Genomic DNA, 21,954 nt, shown 5'->3' on the forward strand with positions numbered 1-21,954 from the left:
TTAAATTTCCAAACCCATACATATTTTAAGAAAGCATGTATTCATTTTAAGCATGTGATAATCTTAGAAAAAAATGGCAATACTCAGCTACTTAAAATTAGACAAGTACTTAAATACTTTTACAAACAGGGTTATCATCATACTACCAACACCCAGTACAAAAGCATATTTGGCAAAACCAATCATTTTCCTCTCCCTCTAAACCAGCTGCATTTTAAAAGGTGGTGTAGTTCAGTGAAATCTCTACATTGTTGGCAATGGGGGGAGTGGGTAAGAGATGGATTCTCTCTCTACTACAGTAGGAACTTAAATTAAACTGGACTAACCTTTTTCTATCTGGAATTTAAAGCTAGATGAAAAAAGTGCCTTTGAAAGTTGCTAAAATTACAAGAATATTTCTGACCCGCTGAACAATTTGCACTTTGCAATCACAGAGCTTATTTTAAACTTTTCTCTTCAACTTTTTCTTCCAAAGTCATTTGCACAGTTTTCCAGTCATGGCAATGCTTAACTGCAGAGCTTTTCCACCTGGGTAAGTCATCTCAAGACCAATAAACTTAGTCATGGAAGGCCACTGAACTGAGGAAATAAGTGGCACTCTTCTCTTCCACCTCCATAGCCAAGAGGCTGTGAGCACAGTGTTGAGCACAGGTGAGCAATGCAACGCCATTTTCAGTAATTAAGAGGACGGGTCACTTAGTCTGGGCCAGCCTCTCCAGTCCCCCTGAGCAGCGATAGAGGAGGAGCAGCACAGAGTTGGGTTCCGCTCCTTCAATCCAGAAAAACTTCCAGTTCCCATGAGTGGCACTGATGAGAAGTTCCCAAACAATGCTGTCTTAAGTCAGTATTTGGTACCTTCTGTGGTAGGGCACCACATCCCCTTGTGCCCCATGTCTTGCATGCTGGAGGATGGGCAGAGAACACAGGTGATGCAGGGATCAGCTCCAACTTTCCTGCCAGTTTTTGGGAAAGGAAAATGATGGCTGAAGGGAAAATAAATGCTCTGTGCTGGGTATTTTCAGCCAGTCAACACACGTGTGACCATTGAAGTGAACTCAGCTCCCCATGTCAGAAATAGATAGTGAATCATGGCATACAGGATAATTTCCAGTTTTATGTATACAATTTATTCATCCACAATTCATCTTGCAATTAATACATTTCTCTAACCTGCCATATGATCTAGCTGTCTTAACTGTGCAGCAGTTGAACATCTCATCCTAGAAGCATACGTTTAAAAGTGGTTGAGAAAACACACTATTGCCATGGCCTTTTGAAGTTTGTACAGTCATCTATACCACGTCCTTTGCAAGCTTTTTGTGATGCATTAAAAGTATGCGTAGCTATGTGTCTGTCCATATGCATTTAGCTTTTTTCAATCTTGTTAAAATTCTGTAAAATGGATACTTCTTTCATCAATTATTGATGCTACAGCTTATCTTTTCTCAGTGCAAACAATTATAATAGTATATCAGTAATGCTTTGCCAAGCTGCTTGCAAATGGAAAAAGAATACAAAATGCTATGAATGACATGCAGGAAAGTAGAAAAAAATATCCTAAGGTATCCAGCAAATCCTGCTGTTGTAGGCAACAGCACATTACACTGATGAGTGCCCATAAATAAAAATAAACAATGTTAACCAAAATAATGGGGTGGAGAAGCCTCAGTGGTGATTAAGAAGAATTTATTTTCCCCATGGCAGAAACCCATTGGGTACAAAAGTATGAGCTTGAGGTTTGTAGAAACGCGTTCACGCTGTTGAGCAGTATCTGTAACCAGGGAATACACACAGCTGTAAAATACAGCCATGGATATCATCACTACTTACGGTGGTCTCTGAAAAGAACTAATTCAGTTTTCTCTGTTTTTTTTCACAGAGAGTACAAATTATGATCAGGATTTGTAACACCATTGTGCAAAATATCTCCGCAATCTGCATTTTCCTAAAACTAAATCTCTCATCCAGGCCCCCATGGTGTCACATGTCATCTCCTTTCCCATCTCCTCCCAGGCTTTGAGAAATGTCCTTCACCTTACTAAAAATGCCCCAGCAGAGACCATTTTGCTGGGCTCCACTCTGACAGCATTGCCTTCCCCTTGCAGGTCTCTACTCCCTTTCCTTCCACCACCACAGATGTCAGCTGCTCTTTCCCTCGGGGCTTCCTGAGCTCTCCTGATTCTGTCTGTCACCTGCATATATACAGACATTAGCCCATCCATGGGTACTTTGTCCTTCTATATGAGCCTAGATTTTTGTAAGTGAGGTGTCAGCTGAAAGCTTGTATTCTGGAGGGTACACCTATGTATTCAGGCTTCTCCTGCCCAAGGAATTAATTTTATTCCACTTATTTCATTGCACTGCATCGCCTTCTTCACCTTATCTGCCAACCTTACGTGCCACTCTAATGTGGCTTCTGCCTCTGATCTGCCAATGATGTTGCCACTTTTTGCTGCTCATCACTGCATCTATAAATCAAACTAGAAAGGTGGTCAAGAAAGTTGCAATGTTTGTGTAAATGCTTTGTCTGAAGATACCATTGTGTCCTATGAAGTTGCATGACAGGATATATTTTCTCAAAATGTCAGATGAAACATGTTTGGAAACATTTTGAAATGCATCTCTTTGTTAATAGAGCAACAGACTTGCATGTCAAATACAAGAAAGGAGGAGATGGAGAGAAGAAGGGGTCTACAGAAACTGAAATCAGGCTTCTGGTCCACAGATGATCTTGAGATCTATTCCTGCTTTTCCTGCAAATTGTATTGATTCCTTCAGAGGTTTTGGATAAACCACCTAAGCCCTCAACAACATTAGAACAATATATGCTAATGCTTTGTGACAATCTTAAGGTGATGTTGTGAAATAAGAATATTTAATGCACGCAACATGTTAAAAAGTATTTGTACATAAGCATGACTTCTGAATGATTTAAGCAACAATTTAAATGACTTTGACAAATGTACACAAGCTTTCAATGAATAAAGAAGAAAACCAATAATGGCAGGGTATCCTGTGCAAGTCAACTCATGTTTGCCTGAATATACAGGTAAGGCAAATTCCTCCATGACTGTTGCTCAGTGGCTCCAGGGACAATGTTATCCCGGGTAGAGATACAGATTAAGAAAAGCAGCTGAATGGATTACAGTCATGGCTACACATGATGAACAAGGCCAATGTCTTTAATAAAACTTTAGTTTTACTCCTTATGAACCTTAGAATATAATTTTATCACCTGGCTCAAAAATGTCACTTTCTGTGCACTGGAAATCCGCCCCCCCCCCCCCCCGCCCCCCGATGTTAACGCCAGGCTTTGCTCTCGAACCATGTTACCAATTGGAGAGATTGCACTGTGGATTTGGCCAATTTCCCCTCACTCCTTACCATCCTTCTTTAACCTACATAATTCTCTTTTTTGCCTTCTCTGCCAGCCCTGTGCTTCCATGCTTCTAATAGTCTCCTGCCCACTGTGGCTCCACCTGAAGCCATTCATTCCCGTTTCCCCACTGCATTCTCCACTGCTGGTGCCCCCATCTCCTCCTCAACACAAGCCAGGGCTGACTGTTTCCATGGAGTGTTTCCCAGTGAGCTCATCAAAGCACATGGAAACACCTGAGTACCAAATCATTAATTAATTCCCTGCTGAATCAGCATGGATCCAAATATGCAAAACTGATGCTCTTATTTCAGAATCAATTTTAATCAAACCCCATCCCTCCCACCTCTGAATAACTACAGCTCCTACACTGGGGTGAAATGATTGAATCTCACATAACTCCATTTGGAGGCTGAGAAGCATGAAATGCTGTGAGACCTTTTATACACGGAAAACCAGATTCACATTTGAAGGTTCACCATTTCTGAACTAGACATATTACAGTACAAATAAAAAATCCAAAGACTCTAGCAGCCTAATGTCATTACAGAAAAATGACCATAACTTACCTAACTGAAGCCAGAAAGAGGAGAATTAAGATAAGGCTTCACAAAGAACCTCTGGTCCTTGCTCTTGGAGGAGCACCACGTCACCAATGGGCTTAACTTGAAATGTATGTTGTAGGTATGAAACGTCAACACCCTCTTACACCTGGAAAGTCCTGAATCTACTTCTTAATTCTAAACAAGATACCAGCTCATTTTAGATGTTAGGTATTATATTTTTAAAGAAATTAAAGACAAGAGCTGCTATTGAATACCTTTCTTCAATCAAGATTCTTGGAAAACTTCAGCTTTAATGCCAGTTTGAAAAAAATTTTACTAGGGTCAGGAAACTACCATGAGGTTTGATTTACTATTAGGTAGTGTCTGAATTATTTCAGGTTCATTTAGTTCTCTGTTTAATATTCCATAAATTTTAAGGAATACTTCACAATGAAATCTCTTTTTCTTCATAAGCCTTTCACTCAACTACACAAAAAGAAAAAGAGGAAGCATTTTGCTCAAACCCCATAGGTATGTTTAGGAGTTCATCAATCCCAAATTTTTAAATACCATGTAAACACTTTCCATTATATGAAGCAATATAAATGCAAATAGCGGGTTTAAATAACAGCATGAGAAGCTGTCTCTGTAGTTAGTCTTGCATTATTTTACATCAAAATTACTATTCAAGTACATCATGCCACAAAATAGATCTCCCCTTAAAATTATAATAAAATGGGAATTATTTTTGGTGGAAATTGTAATCTAGACTCCAGCTACCTGATTCTCACCTGATCTGCCCTGGTGCAAGCATTTATGGTTTTGCAAGGGGTAAACTACCTGGTAGCAGTCTTCATCTTCTTTACTTATGGCTTTCCAACATGTAGAACAGTATACGATCAGGCCCTAAGTGTTATCTGTGCAAAATTCATTGACCACGTTATGCCTTGGATATTTTGAAAATAATTTAAAACTGCAAGCACAACAAATATGGTATTGTTGAGTGTTCTCGCTGAGCCTAAAAGTTGATACTTCTCTCACTACCATTTTAATATTTTATATTCATTAATAAGCACAAAAAAATGAAAGAGGGAATTATGTTATATAAGCCTAGCAGATGAGCCCAGGGTAGCCAGCAGAACTGGGAAGATGGAGAGATCTTGAAAAACAAGGAAAGTATGAAGAAGAAAAATAATTAGGAACTTTCATATTAATGTCACTGTCCACCAAGTAAGAATGGAGTTTGACAATAAACCTTGATGTATTTGAACAGAAGAAGAAAAGGAAATAAATGTATGGTCCTCCCTTGCCCTGTATTTCACATTGTCTGGATTCTTACAATCTCTGGGCTGTACTATGGATTGCACTTACAATCCTTCTTACTGTCTCTGGATTTGCACCATTCGTACTTGTGCAAAGTGGCTGCAGAACAAAATTAGTACATGTATGAGTCTCCCACTGCACACTGCATGTCCCCATCATAAGTGCTACAGGATGAGAGTTCTTCCCACAAGAACTGTGCTCATCACCCTTGACAGATATTTTTCAAAACTTGGCACCTACTCATCACAGTCATTTTTCAGAAATATCCCACTGTTCAAAATAGCACCAAAGAAAGTATCCAGGAAAGATGAAGATGCACAGGAGAACACTGCCAGCTTTGCTATTCTCATATTTCCCAATTTAAACTGAGTGATAATTCTGCCACAGCAGCCAAGATATTCATTCTCAGAATAAAATCCCACTTGTGACAAGGGTTGCTACAATTAACAATCCTTTAAAAGTGTTAAGTACATGTAAGTGGCCTGAGCCTCTATTCTCAGCAATGCCTGGTGGGAAGCTGCTGCCTTGGCTGACAGCAGGGGTTTGAACCAGGAATCTCCAGAGCTAAAAAAACACACAGGGACTGCCTGACGAGAAGGGCCTTTTTATAAAGGGTTATGCATTATTTTTGTACAAAGGAAGCTCTTCCCACATGTCTGACAGCCACGGGGGGTTGAAGCTTGAATAAGCTTGTGTGATACTTACCCTCCTGATTGATACCCTGGGGCTGAACTTTTGGTGCCACCAAACTGAAAATGTAAATTGCCACAGCTTGAACTAAGAAGTAATAGTTTTAGCAGGGGACTGTAACAAATCATAACCTGTGTGGATTGGCCCGGAAGGAGCAATGTCCAAAACACATGCTCACCAGCTGATTATGCTAGTAGCCTCTACCACAAGACAGAACAACAAGTGAGAACAGGATTGCCTTAAAGCTCTCTCATGCTGATTTAGTTGTAAATTAGGCTATATCTGAGCCTTATTTAAAAGAAACAATTCACGTAGCAAAACTGAAAGTGCCAATGCAAACAGGAGAAACAGAATTGATCCATAACGATGGTGATCAATTTTCAAGGGAAAACATTTTACAGGCCACCTATTCTTTTCTGACAGTCTTTCCACAAACAGAGGACTTTAATTTAGGCACTGATACCATAGGCAGAAGAAATATTTTTTGAAAAATCAAGGTTCAGTTCTTTCTTTATCCTAGAGCTTGTCCTCATATATGAAGCAGTGTATCAAGGTTTTCAAAAGAGTTTTAAATCCAAAACTGGTACATGTATGAAAACTGGTTATACACAAAAAAGGAGCATCCTATGTTTGTCTCCAGTAACTCTGGTTTACTGGGATAGGCTGGAAAAGTTCAGCAAGGAATACTATTTACAGTGCATTATCTGAAATAAAATGTGATGCAAAAGCAGTCAAAAGAAGAGCTGGCTAAGTGCGAAATTTTCTTTGTAGTCAGCTGCTGATCCACAGATGAGTCATTCGTAAAGGCTCGCTCAGGTTTCATCTCATCACCAGTTCTGAATCTTCTGAAACCATTTCCAGGGATTCAGTTTAGTCAGATGCGCCTCAGTCGTCATGCCACCTTCAGCAGTGCTACACGGGAGAATACAGGGCAGTTTTCCTCTCCCCACCGCTTTTCTTCGTCACCTCTGCAACGTGAGGACACTGTCTGTGCCGTTTCCATGCTACAAGGGCTCTTCTTTCCCTTATGCCTGGAGCTATTGGGTTTGTTGTCTTTAATACAGGGGCAGAGCTGGACAGAAAGCCATAATGGGAGCAGTGAAGCCAACAGGCAGCTCAGCGGCAGCAGCTGGTGGAGCCCTCCTCAATCCAGGAAGCCTCAGTGGCAGCGTATCAGGAACAACTCAAGAGAAGTGCTTAAAAGCTTGGCATTTGAGACGCATGTCCATAGCAGCAGCATCAACATGGAGATGGCTGTGCCAGTGTTGGCTTTTCAAACCCGTAACCTCTGATGCAAGACAATGCAAATGCATTAGGAAGCAGAGTTACTGAGCATGAACAGTGGCTGCTTTGCAAAGCAATTATCAAATAAAACACAGACATCCCCACATCTGTGGATTTTGTGGCCTAGAACATTTTTGTTATTAAAATTCTTCCAGTCTACAATTAAATTAGACTAGGAAAGCATGAAAAGCCCTTTTGCTGATATAAGAGTGTTTATAACCAAGCCTGCTAGCTTGCACACCAGACTTCGGTTCTCTGACATGTAAAAAATGAACTACAATGTGTCCATACTGGTTCTACTGCTTTCCATCGGCTACAACTCTACTGAGTGAAAATAATGCGGCATTTTCCCTCATCCTCCTCTTGTTCCCTTTGCCTGAGAGACAGACACTGCCTCAGCAGCACTCCCAGTCTTGGGCACCATAAGAGCAACGCTCAAACTCAGGGCCTGAATGCCAGGCAATATGTTGTGCTGTCTCTGCTCTGCTAGTGCTGCCTCCCAATCCAAACAAGCGATTTCCACAGTGCCACAGCCCCTCCTGTCTGAGCACTGACTCAGGCTGGACCCGATACAGCCCAGAGTCATTCTGTCACTACACCCACAAGTTACAGCATCTGATGTGGACAATAAATGGACTAATGTTTATTTATTTATTTGGTTTTGTTTGTTGTTTTTTTTTTCTCCTAGTGCTCTGAGCTAGCACTCTAAATCAATGATAGGGAGCTCATGCACACAGTTCATATACAAGCAAATTCAATTACTAAAACAAAACAGCAACACAAATCAACCCAAAATGGTAGTCTTAGAGACAAACTAAAAATAGTGCCTTCTTCCAGTTTTATGTCTGAACTGTTTTCAATCTCCTTTCCAGCACAGTGTACATTTTGACAGTCATCAAATAGTGGTGATAACTGCAAAGGGGGCTGCCTGTTTTTAGGCACTCTCCCATTCTTTAAAAATGTTGCTCAGCCCCAAATCATGTGAGATGTGAAATATCTCCCAGGATTAGAAACCTTCCCTTTCTGAATGGAAATACGCTCCATGGAAGCCTGAAGCCTCACCAAAATAAAAACCCCCAATTATTTCCGTGAACTTGCCCAAGGTAGTCTTCATCTGTGGCTCTGAGCCTTCCTTACTGTGCAGTATGCCCTCCAGTCATTGAGCCTCTCCCAGGACATCCAGCCCCTGAGTCCCAACTCTAAAGCAAGAAGCAAGCAAATGCCAAGCAGCTGCTATTTCCACCAGATTCAATGACCTTCAAGAGCCACCAAAGAACAGGTTGGAAGTTAATGCCTCTTTACTGACCCAAGGCTGCAGAGCTTTCAGGTACTGTCTTCCATGGGAAGTATGTTAAAAAAGTCTGGCATGACCACCTGTCCTGCTACATCCATGTATGCTTGTACAGCATGGTACATGGTGGGCACAATCCAGAACCACGGAAACCATTTTCCTTCTTCAGGGCTATGATGTCTGGAAGCCCTGGTAAACTTCGTCCAAAGTAGATCTGCTAGATGGATTTTCCCTGAGCTGCTCATCCTGAAAGCACTGGGACCTCTTACCTGCTCTAAGCAACTCCCTCCCCTTTGCATTTGCCAGTGTTTTTCAAATCAGAAATTCAGATTTGACATCCTACATCCACTGAATCTGCATTTTCTGTCTATGCTTTGTTTCAAAGGAAGATTTCTAATCAGCTCTAGCTAATGTACCCGTCTTTTCCTGTTGTATGCTGGCACTGCTTCTCTGAAGGCACTGAATCCAGTGACTGCAACAAAGCTCTGTTGACTTCACCAGCTGAGGCCTGGAGACAAAACGTTTTCCACAGAGAATGGAACCATATCTCATTATTTAACCTAGATCATTTGAACAGCGAATATTCACAGTCAGTATGAGTATATGTGTTCTACAAAGCATACAGAGTTCCCTTTCACAGCTGGGACTACAAGGGACAAAGCAACACACTCTCAGTTCTGGTGTGCTGAATTTGTATCCCAATTTCATTCATGCGTGATTGGTATTAAACCAGCAGAAAAGTCAGAAAAGTCCACAGTATTTGCTTAGGATGGTCCGGAAAGAAAAGGTTGTAAGTCAAAAGGGAGAAAAAAAAAAAAAGGGTTGATGTATGGTATGCTCAGATCTGGGATTTAAAAATGACATGATCTGGGTGTGAAAACCCCTCACGTTCATTAGTTAAGGTTCATATACTTCTTTTGACAATATAGACCAACTGATCTCAAGATAGAAGAACAGTCAGGCATGGGGTGCTATTGGGCCCATTAGCAAGACTTGTACTGAATTATGTAAATCATTTAAATGGATGAGATTCACCAGATGGTTTCTATTGGGAGAACTGAACCTTAGTGCATACATCTGCATCACGTGCTTGCAGCTAAAATCTTCTCATTACTTTCAGTTGTGATACTCTTTTTTTCCCCATCTGCTTTTTTTATTATTATAACTATTTATTTTTCCACAGAAGGGAATTCATTCTTGCTGCTAGCTTAGTACTAAGCAGTGCTGCCAACTGCAATGAGAATTTGGTTTCATAATATAGTGGACAAAAATGAGTTTATTGGTTCAAAAATTATTTCACAGATATGAGTGTCAATAATTAGGTGTAGTTCTGCATTACATTTACTATAGCAGACAGATCATTAGGATAAAAAATACAACTTGTAATTACTTTTATGATACTGGTATTTAATAAACAGGTAGTAGTTTTGTCACTGTGAACTCTCCTTATTTATAGCTGATAGAAAAAACAGTCTTACTCAACAAAACCGAATGAAAAAGCGTCACTGGGAGTATTTTAACCAAAAAACATGTTCTATTCAAACTGACACAGCTTGCTAACCATGCAGTGCTGAGTACCTTGAATTTTTCTTCCAAAGGGAAAAAAAAAAAAGTGTATTCATTGGATGAAGCAACACTCTGGGCAAGAAAATAGGCTGGAGTGTAATAAGCACAGACCATGCCAATACTGTGCTTCAGAAATCAATCTGAAAGTTTCTCTAGGAATCATAATTTTCTGCTGGTCTTAAACAGCAGCAGATGACGATGCCACACACAGTGGTTCAGCTATGCTGGCCAATTAATTAGCATGGCAGAACTAATCCTTTATCTGTGCTCTCCCATTCTAAATGGGTCTTCTCTAACTGAAGTGAGAAAAAGTATGCCTAGATCCTGGATTCCCTTAGGTACTTAAAATCAGAGTTAAATTGTATTTGATTTACACAAACAAATGTCTTTGTAGATCTGAGCCTTTATTTTCAAGCTAGCTGCACTCCCATTGTTTTCTTCTTCTTACAGTTACTTGTCATACAGAACATACTCATCTCGATTTCTGTATGCCTAAATATATTCTTCTGTGTAGATTCTTGAATATAAAAATGCCAAAGTTCGTCCACAAAAAGATGTGGTTAGTGATGTTTTTACGGAAGCTTTGTTTGTTTATTTCATACAGTTAGTTTTTGTAATAAAAGAAAAGAGAGACTATATATAAATTAAAGAATCCTACCCGGTTGCCTTCAAACTTTGAGCGATCATTGTTTGCCTTTGCTGTTTTTTCTGCAAGCTTCTTCTGCCTTTGAGGGCCTTTTCCAAAGAAAATGTAATTGACAAAGGCGTATTCAAGTAAGGCCAAGAAGACAAATACAAAGCAGCCCATGAGATACATGTCAATGGCTTTAACATATGGAATTTTAGGCAAAGTCTCTCGCAGATGAGTGTTGATTGTTGTCATAGTCAGCACAGTTGTAATTCCTACACAAAGAAAAAAAGAGCACATATCTTACAACTCCAAGCATACCATGTTTCAATTTTATTTTTGTTTTTGGCAAATTTGCCTTGTCAGTATGAAGAAGCTTAAAAATTTGTGAAAGATATTTCGCAGGTGACATCACTGTAAATGAAAGCAAAATTAAAGTGTCATGCATTATTCTTCTGTTGCAGTATTTCCTTCATATGATCAGGGGGAAGAGCTAACAAGGGGGCCTGGCACCACTGCCATGAGTTAACGTAGCTTCATGGAAGCCAGTGTAGCTGTACTGAGGGTCTCTTCCATGAAGACCAAAGTGATCTGCAACAGGAAGGCAAATAGTCTGCCAAGCATCAGAAGGTGTGCCCTTCCAGCATGGTGCTGCTCAACACAAAGGAAAGAAGTTTTTAAAAAGTAACAAAACTAATTAGGGGTCTGGATAGATAAAACCATGTGCACATATTAAGGCAGAGTGTTTGAATAGATTGTGAAAGATTCCTCTCATGCAGTTTTAAATTTCTAAGAGTTAAGCAGTTGGTTGAAGTTAGTCCTATAGGGCCCCCCAGTAGCAGAGGGAGAGAGACAGGCACCGTTCTAGAGCAGTTCATCCCATCTATTTTAGACACCTATTTCAGGAAAGGACAATATAGAAGAGGGATTTGAGATGACTAGGTTAGAGTAGTAGTCTAATTTTTACAGAGAAAGAAGCGAGATGAGCAGTGAGAGGCAGACCATGCCAGAGCAGGTATGTGCATTTGTGGAAAGAAAAAGCAAAGGAGGGAGAGCAGCATTTTTATAGTGATCAACTGGACACTAATAAAGTACCTAGAAAAATCTATAAGGTATGTCAAACCCTCATTTATTTACCTAAGCGTGGACATAGCACCTGAAAATGTATTACAGAGCACTGTTTTGAAAAGGTGGTATGAAAAGAAAATTTATTGTCAGTCTGCTTGAATTCACAATAAACTGCAGGGTCTGCATCTCTGCTGGAAATTTTATGGGAATTGCAAATCACAGGTGGCTGAAAACACTGATTTGTGGCATAAGTCTACATTGGTAAAAGAGGCAAGCCATTCTCATAGATCCCCTCCATTACTATTTTCTCCGATTCCATAATTATGCCATCAGTTTGTAAGTAGTCACTAAAACGCAGGCAGAACAAAAATAAAGGATGAAAGAAAATTGCTGCCATATGATAAAGCACAGCTTCTTTTACCTGAAGAGACAGAAATAAAGACAATATAACTCAAAATCAAGCTGTTGGTGTAAACAGTGTCACTCCAGGGAACTGTAGTAGTAGCCTATGAGGTTCTGTAACAGGTATTTTGTATATTTAGTAGGTCGGCATCATGCAGTTTTCAGTGCTTTTCCTCTAAACTGTGAAACAAGTGTGTGCTGATGTCAGATGTTCCATGGCTTGAAATACAGTGGAGACACACACAGCACAAGGTTATTTAAAAACTATATTGGGTATAACTCACCTCTGTAGTAAAATGAGGAGTATAGCTGACACATGATTTTTACCTAAAGAAACTTCAACAAAGTCTCTAGAAAACCTCCATGCCAGCACAAGAACAGGGGTGAGAAGGGTGGAGGACTGCATCAAACACTATCATACGTTTGCAGCCCAAGGGATTTCTCTAGCCTGAACTAGCTTGGTTTTTTTTGTAGGATTACCTGATGCTGCTTCCCACAAGGGATTCCAAAACTTACCTAAGATCAAATTGATTTTTGTATCAGAAATCCCACAGATTCCTTTTAACACACCCTAGGCATCTCACTAGCATCCCACAGATGCTTACCAAAGCCTAGGTCAACAAGGGACTTAGAAGCCTGCCCAGTCGGGGTTATGATGCCCACATTTTTGGTGCCTGTTCCCAGGCTGTAATCTAGATTCCAGAGCTAAATCCATAAAGGCCACACAGGAAGAGTTTGTTGGCTCTCTTGGTGATCTGGAAGATGAAGCACACTGAATAGAAAGGTGGCTATCACTAACCAAAAGGAAATACATCCCCTAGGAGATCCTGACACTCTGCAGGCAAATGTCCTTCTGAAGATCAGTAATTTATTTTAAAGCACAGCTGGAGGGGAAGCAGCTGACACTCACCTATCATATAAAAATAGAATAATCTTGTGATTACAACCCTTCCCAAGAGTGGCAACTCTTAAAATTACTTTTCTGCTCACTCAAAAGACCAAATTTAGGAACTTCTAGGGCGAGCTAGCAAAAACTCAGTTTTGAGCAGAATTGGTAGTTTTGAATATTTCTCTTGAGATCAGCCCTGTATCAGCTTCTACCTGCACTGTTCAGAGCACATAGTCTCTGGAATGAGCTGGCCTTTGCCTGGGTTTCTCTATTGAGGCAACTACTTGGTTCAGTGCAGGCTGGAGCACAGACAGTGTGTGCAGCAAGGGACCAGGGACAGGAGCAAAACATGGAAGTGAATGAACTAGAATCAGGCTCTTGCAGAGAACACAGGCTTCCTGCAGGGGTTGGTAAAAGCTTGTCTCCACGTCCCTAAGAATTGCACAGGGAATCCTTCCTCTAACAAATACCCAGGCCAGCAGGCCTTACCCTCCTCTGTACTGCTCTTTTCAGAGCCAGTTACCTATGTCCAAAGAGGCTATATTGCCTTTAAACTTTGATACCATTTCATATCAGTTTCAGACTCGTAAGAAGGGCTATACAAAGGAACATAAGATTAGACCTATGGTACTGAACTTTATTATACAAACATCACAGACATAATCACCAAGGCACTAATTGTTTTCTCAGAAGAACCTATTACATGGATTTTCAACCTTTCAAAAGGACTTTCTATCAATCTGAAATAGAACATCTGGGCTCCTGAGCTTGCCTTGAATGTAGTCTCCAACTTTTGTTCTAATATTTGTGTTATCACAGTATGGTACTTGAACTTGTGCTACAGAGAAACAGGCCACATGAGACAGTCCTGTTTCTTAAACAAGGAAAAACTGTGTGAACTCATTATAGAAGGGCGTGGAATGTCACTGGGTTTGGTAACTTCTGTCTAACCATCTGTTCTCTGCAGTCCTGGCAGGCATGTAAAATCTAGATACTAGATGTTTGAAGTGCTCCCCTCACTCAGTCATAATGTCTCCAGGGTGGATCTTTGGTATCCAGTAGTTCATTTATGATCCAGAGCTCAACAGTTCCAGAGCTGTTTGGAGTCTATGTCCCACCTCCCATTAAGCTACTACTTAGCTGCAACCTGCTGAACATGCACTAGCTGCTGAGAGGTAATGCCAGATTCTGTCATGCCCATATGCACTAGCTAATCCACAGTATCTGTAGAATTACTGTACAGTAACTGCAGTTAATCTACAATATCTTCAATTATCCAAGTTCAGATGCTAGGATGCAATACTATATTGCACAAAGGTATAGGTGTAGCTGGCCAGCCTGCCTTGCTGTGCGGGATCTTGGGAGGTAGGTGGTACAGAGATGGGGAATCTCATGGGCATGGGTTGGACTCACAGTTTGCTGTGGTACCTATCAGAAAAATAAGGGAACTAGGGAATATGTTCCTGTCTTAAGAAGAGAAGAGAATGTAGCAGGAAGTTATACAGCATAGGCTTAGTGTCAAGTTTTGGGAAGGAAGGCATGTGCTATTGGGAAGCACAGGGTTGAAGACAGGATTTGGGATGAAATGAGAGCTGGCGGTAGTCATAAGGATTATTTAGGGATCCATTTAATATTCCTTGTCTCTAGCTATCCCTGAGTATGCTTCTGTAATAGATGAAATATATCCTGTGAGCCACTTTCCCTTATTTAAAGGATACTTTGATCTGAAAAGGTCTTGGACTTGGATTACTAATCTGTGCCAAATGCATGTTTTTCTGCCATGAGGTAAACGGCACTTTAAGCTGTGATAAAAATGCACTTAGCATACTGTGCATTCTGAGGGTGAGCTGGGATGTCATGGTCCGTAGCTGACATTCCCCTGCGCTCTCAATGAGCACATGGTTCTTGACATCTGCTCCTGCCACTGTCAGTTAAAGCAGCTAGGACCTCAGGAGGAGGCTTGGAGCCACACTTGTCTTCCCACACTGAGCTGGACTGAAAACCCACACTCAGGCCCTTGGAGTATGATTCTGGAGCTTGTCCCCTTGCTGAAGCTACTGACAACAACATTAACTTTTATGAGAACAAGGCTGGGACCCGTATGAGCCGCTCATGGCAGAGATTTAGTGGTAGCTACATTCTTGCATGCAGGGGCAAACTCATCACTTTTGAGGCAATACTGAATGACATAATTTTGACGTAAATGAATTTGGAATATTAAAATACTGACATCACGTTGCAGTCTTTAACAATCTCTGAAGGCTACATCCAGCCTGACATTTTAATGTCCCACTCATTCTTAGCACATACCAAGGGCAACTCTTGCTGCTGATGCATCATAATTGATCCAGAATGACACCCATGATAAAATGGTAATCAGTATGGAGGGCATGTAGGTTTGAAGAATAAAGTATCCAATGTTTCTCTTCAACCTGAAGCTCAGCGAGAGTCTTGGATAGGCACCTGAGGAAAGGGAGAGGAAAACAGCATTATTTATACTGAAGAAAAGACACTTGCAGATAGTTGTCTTCAGTTTCCATAGAAACTAAAGCATGCACATTTTATGGGGTACTATGACATCTGCAGAACAGTAGGGAAAACGCCTTCACTGTATTACTGGTTGGTATTAAAAGAAACCTTGCAGTGAATATAGTGCTATCCAAGTAATTTGTTTTTGAGAAGAAAAGAGAGAGTAAGTTATTCTAGATTATTGAACAGATGGGTGAGCACTGGTTAGTTTTTAAAAACAGATGCTTAGGTCCCCAAGTAAAATGCTTATCCAAATACACAGTTTTACGTATAGTATTTATATTGAGAGGATTAGTCATGTGCATAGTTTTGTATTTACATGGAAGAGTTGTTCATGAGATGGCACTTCTTAATTACATCTGAACTAAGAGAAACATGCTACCTGTGGTGTCAAAAACAAATAGTAATGAATCACAGTGAGGAAAAGCCTTCAGACCAGATCCTCTAACATCAATTAGAGCCAGAGAGAATTTTTCTTCTAAAAATATTTTAAGCACAAAAAAAATGATTTTATATCTGTGTTTATATATAGGATTCATGAACTGTTACAATTGGAGCAAATAAATAATGAAAAGAAATTAATAACCTCAATGTCAATGTTTCAAACAAAACATTTTATTATTTAACTTCAAACTGGTGTATTTCAAAATTGGTGTTACTCTTACCAAATATATTTTATATATTTAGAAATCTCAAACAGTTAAAAAATTTGTGACTTCTTTCACCAAATGCAAAGATGATTAAATCTGAGTACAGCTGTACAAGAAAAAGGTAGTCATTCACACAACATTAGCTCCATGATTTCAGTGTTTGCATCACTAATCTTAGATATGATACTTCTAATAGCTCTTCTAAAAGCTCTAGTTACAGTCAACATCCTAAAAACATTTCTGAACATACTGAGAGCCCAACTAGATATTAGATCACATCCCACCTATTCTAATGCAAATATGTGCAAGTTATGAAAGATTACATCTAGAAACAAAGAAAAAATTACAAACTTCCCTTTAAATTATGTTCATATGTTTGGATATGAGCATAAGAAATTAAATTTGCCCATATACACAAGAATGATGGATTTCCTGAGAGAGAAAATGAAAGAAGGAATAGAAAACTGCAGATTTCTCTTCATCGCATTCCTGATAGTTAGGTATACTTTGAGTCATATGACAGAAAAAATGCTACAGGCATACAGGATGCTTCCAGGCAGCAGAAGCATCCAGGGAGTATCAAACTTTATGCAACTATCCTTAACTGTTTAATCAAACAATCTCAGAAGAACTATCACTGGAAAAAGAAATATCTAGTAGCTGTATTTGGTTGCTGTGATTTCTTCAATCAGCAACAATTTTTTTCCAGGATGAAATGCCTTCTAATTTCACCAGTATAAGAATATTGGTAGAGTCAGAAGAATTTATTTCATCATGAAAATCTGACCAAGCTTTTCTGCTGTCTAGAGCAGTCAACATAATTTTCAGCAAAGAATCATTTAGACTTTAGCTTGCTTAACATCTTCATTTTCCAATGACCAACGTTTAATTTCAAAAGACAAATTCTCTCTTTGAAACCATGCCTGTTTTTTTGCTAACAAAGCTTAACTTTTTCATTGAGCTTCTTATGAAATGGTTTCCATGGCCTTGTGTCTGCAGACTATGTAAATAAAACAGGAAAATACCCTGCCATCATGAAATACATAAAAAATGTGGCAGACCTGATCACCTTTCTGCAGTAAGAGTAGTGCATCAGACAGAAATCTTTACAAAGCTCTGTTGAGGAAAATTATTTCATATAATACACCACCCACGTAAAGGATTCTCTATAAATCTCTTCCTTTCCAAAAGTCCTGTCCAGGTCTGGGTGTCTGTGGAATATCATTGATAGAGGTGATGACTGGAAATTCTCCCATAAAATACTGATACTTTGATAAATAGTCTGAAGGATTCATTCAAGAAGGTTCAGTGGAACTGAATCATTGAGTCAAAGACTCTTCTTGGGCTGCTCCAGTGCCAAGGACCCTGAACGCACTGGGGAACCTCAGAGAAAGAAGAGAGCACTTCGCTATTGATAAGGCAGGAAAAATGGTGTGGATGGAGGAGGCATGTGTCAACAGTGTAGAGAAGTGATATGTCACGTATGTCAGTATTGTTCAGTAGTGAAATCCCGAACTGAGAAACGGTGTGTATTGTGTGTTGTATGTTTTTTGTTTTTTTGTTTGTTGTTTGTTTGTTGTAACAGAGCAAACTTCAGACATTTATCTTGAATGCTTCACCCATGACCATCATCCATTACCTCATCATCTTCTCCGTCTAATGAGATAAGGTAATTACTGAAACTAGGGGGACCTGGCCTTAAAGGTGGACTCCCCAGACAGATTGTCTCAAGGCCAGAGATGTCAACATAAAGTTGTTTCAAGCACCAGGTTCTTTGTCCTGAAGCTAGAAGATAGAACCCTAAGAACCATACCTAGGGCCAGGGCTGTCAGTGCTGTCTTCCTGCTCTAGAGTTGGAGCTGGACTGTAACAGAGAGATTCAGTTGCCAGTCTGAAGGTGCACTGTTCCTTTTGAGATGCCCTATGCCATCTCAGACACCAGCACACGGGTAGTGGATATGACATAGCCCCTACATCTTTTTGATCAGCACTTGAACTGCATACACATGAGCTAGGTGTCTAAGCTCCAATTACATTTACAGGAAAGTCAGTTCATCTAGTCAATCTAGTAAATGAAACCTAGAGAATTATCCATCGCCTCCTAAAATAGACTCCTATTGGTGGACTGAATTTGTCTCCAGACTCCACTGACTGTATTGACTAGATTCCCAGCAACTAAGACACCTACCTAGTTCATATGTAGACACTGAAATTATATTCACCTTAAATCAGAGCAAGATGAATCCCTGCCCTGTAAGTCTCAGGGTAGGTTTTGAGGGTCTGTGGCTCCTGAGCAATCTAACCAAAAGTCTTGCTGGCATTACAGCTACTTACTGGAGTTGACACATTGCTCAGTTTCATAGATGTAAATAGAATGTCATCCTGTTTTGTAGTGATTTTCCAAGCTCAAATTTTTGGGGGACGTCTGGATTTCAAAAAATTTCAGAATAATTTGGTCTTTGTATAGTTCAGGTTGAAATTGAAACATGAACTGGGAGCCTTGTTTTTTCATACTATCAGCCAGAGTTCTCCTTTAGGTAGCTCTCCCTGAGACTACAAAAGTTTGTATTACTTTCACCTGTATTGCTTTTATGCTTTCACAGATGATCTATTGGCCCTGCCTCCAGCCTGCCATCTCTGCTATAATATCTCACCTCTAGCAAACAGACCACTGAATCTGTGGAAAAAAAGAATTAAAAGAAGGAACACTCCTTATTTCCCCCACTTATTCCCCGCTCTTTGTCTGGATGGCTAAAGCGCAGTGAAAAGGATGAGTCCTGACCTGCATGGAACAAGGATTGTAAGCCCAGATCTTTATTTATCTAAGAAGGAACCACCTTGTGTAATTTATTTAATAAAAATGGATTTCTTGGTGAGATCAACAATTACACTGTTACTTGCCTGATTATGCTTGGATAATGATTTGTCAATTAAGTCTCAGTACATTTAGAGATTAATTACCAGGAAATTCTAGTTGTTAACATTCCATCAAAATTTGGTTTTTTGCCTAAATAACAGTATTGCTGTTCAGAGACCAAATTTGTTACCCTTACTCCCATCTCATATAACATGTTGATGGCTATGGGCTAATTTAAATAGTGCAGGAATAACAGAATTTGGCCTGAAGTATTTAAATCTAACAACAGTAGTGAGAATACAGGCATGAAAACAAATACTTAATCAATAACTGAGCCCAAAATATTCCTCTTTCATATATTTGGGCACTTGGTAAAAAGTAATTACTTGTTTCTGTTTCAATTTCATTAAAAGCTAGCAAGCTGAAATATCTAGCTCCGAGGCTAAATTAGTCTCTTGCTGTTTTATCCAAGTATGAACCAAGATAACAGAGTTGGTCAGTTATAGAATTCTTATTTTAATCTGTTCTTCTGGGAAGGTTCTTCAGCTAATTGGAAATGTACTTTACAGATTGATCTTTCAGAATACAGCAAATAATTAATTTTCAAATCTTTTAAGACTACCCTCCTCTTAGCAACAGGTTGCTAATCTGGCCCTGACTGCTATGCATCTTGAAGCTTTTAGGTGGTGTTTTATATATTCCCATTCCTGTTCAGTTTCTTAGCATTTCTTCATAATAAACATTTAGGAGGCAGATTCAGCTCACAGGTCTAGGCACTAAATTTCAGGTGTTTGTATGCAGATATTTATACATGGATGGCGCATAAGCTCTCAGTGTAAACCATGGAGATCTAGATTTACAGCCAGCTGATTCTAAAGGTGTGATTTAATTGCCTATACAGAGGTTTCTAATGCCATTTGAGATGGATTAGGCTATTGAAGAGTAGAACTTAATACTAGTTAAGTAATTAATACTGAAGCACTGGATTGTCACATAGGACACAAGACTGTAAGACTCCAGAACAGCAGCATAACTGCTAAGCAGGATGCTCTACAGCATCTCAAGAGGCACCAGATACCTATGTTTAGGCAACTGAATAGTGTCCTAAGAGCTATTCACTTGACAGAATAGAGGTGTTCAAGAGCTGAATAGCTCTTTAGGCTCCATTGACAGCACTGATTTCATATCATTTGACTATGAGCTTAATTCAATTACTGACACATAGGCATCCAGTGCCATTTTAGATGTCTTATGGTAGCCTGTATGGAATTCAACTGGTGTTAGAAGGACAGTCAAACCAGATTTTTCTTCTTCATAGCAATTCAAATTCTACTTTGGCTTCTTTCGATCATGAATAAAGAGAACAGGCTATTGTCCAAGTCTTTGCAGATAACTTCTAGACACCTGAAGAGTTTATTCGATTCCCACCAAGGGTTCTCTTTTTTTTAACTACACAATCATACCTGTTTCTCCAGTAATCTCAGATATTCAATTTTGTAGACTTCCACTCATACTTACTAATTTTCCCTAGACCCTCTTCTGTTGCTCCACAACTGTCTTGAAGACCGCTACCCACAACCACAAATACTCAGCTCAGGCCTTAGCAATGCAAGTCAGACTCCTTACAGGATGTGTTTTGTTTGTTGGGGGTTTTTTCCCCCAAGAAGATGTCATTGGCTCCTGTGCAGTCTGAGATCAACAGCAAGCCCTAGGTTTCTACATACAGAACCCTGGCCTAATCTGGTATTCCCTATCCTGAATTTGGATACAAAAAAATTAGTTGTATAGATGTTGTATTTTGCACTTGTCCATACTGTCTTTTGTACCTTTTTTCAGACCCATTTTGCTAATTTGGCAAGATAATTTTTAACTCCAATGCTATGCTCCAACATGCATGCAGTTCCTCCAGTATTCTCGCAGCTCCGCACAGCCTTCTGTCATTATCTATGGGGTTTTTCCCATGCTTACCGTTGCTTCTCAGTAGTAACTATGGGAACAGATTTTCCCATTTGCATAAGTTACACAAGATTATACAGCACTGTTCCTCATGGAGGATAGGAGAAATAACTACTCCAAAAGCTGTTTATGGCATGACTCTGAAGTCTTCTTTTAGTTTTATACAATCAAAGCACACTAGTACTGAAATCTCTGAAATGTTGGTTGAGATATTGAGCTCAAAGAATTAATATCTTCCCTTGAGACTTCAATAAACTCAAAGCCAAAAAAAAGCATGCCTGAATTATTCTCCACAAAAATGTAGAAACTGGCCCTAATTACTAGGACCATAAGAAAGCAGGGTCTTGAGAAGAAATTTTTAAAAATGTGCTGACTTTATCTGTCAGATTCATTAGCATGCTTCAGACTCAGAATTAAATATGTGGTTTTGAGAAACAAATTTGATGTTTCCCCTGCATGGAAATACTTGTCACAAAATTTCATAATTAATCAAGCATTTTCATAATGTCCTGTACCAAAATAATAGTAAACTCAGTATTGTGTCTTCATCAGAGACAAAAATTATATGCTTCAGAAGATGGTACGAGAAACATGGAGTAATCTGTTCTCTGTGGCTGTCTCATCCTACTCCCTAATGTCAAGCTATCTTAAACTCTGGAGCATGGGATGTTTTTACTCCTTCCACAAGTTTTTTTTGGAAAGAACTGTTATGATTCTGAAAATTTGGTCAGTCATATAAATGTCTACTCCTAGTTTTCATTCTCTCTCGTATTTGTCTCACAGCTCTTTGGATTTCTCTTTTTCCTGATTTTAACAGATCTCTCTCATCTCTAAATTACTAAATTGTGCCTTTACTGAAATATTTCATACTGAACTAAAAGGTGGCTTTGGACTGTCACA

The 21,954-nt window shown here is 39.5% G+C and overlaps 1 protein-coding gene across 2 annotated transcripts in view; it reads right to left on the reverse strand.

Annotated features, from left to right (window-relative positions):
* Positions 1 to 21,954, reverse strand: part of GABRB3 (gamma-aminobutyric acid type A receptor subunit beta3) — a 195,442-nt gene that overhangs the window by 4,076 nt on the left and 169,412 nt on the right. For both annotated transcript variants that reach the window (XM_029998747.1, XM_029998748.1), the window contains 2 exons: positions 15,373 to 15,525; positions 10,734 to 10,978 (listed from right to left, as the gene is read on the reverse strand). In XM_029998747.1, coding sequence (XP_029854607.1) covers positions 10,734 to 10,978; positions 15,373 to 15,525 — 398 coding nt within the window. The remainder of the gene's footprint in view (positions 1 to 10,733; positions 10,979 to 15,372; positions 15,526 to 21,954) is intronic.

This window comes from Aquila chrysaetos, chromosome 23 (assembly GCF_900496995.4).
Source record: "Aquila chrysaetos chrysaetos chromosome 23, bAquChr1.4, whole genome shotgun sequence".
Taxonomy (NCBI): Eukaryota; Metazoa; Chordata; class Aves; order Accipitriformes; family Accipitridae; genus Aquila; species Aquila chrysaetos.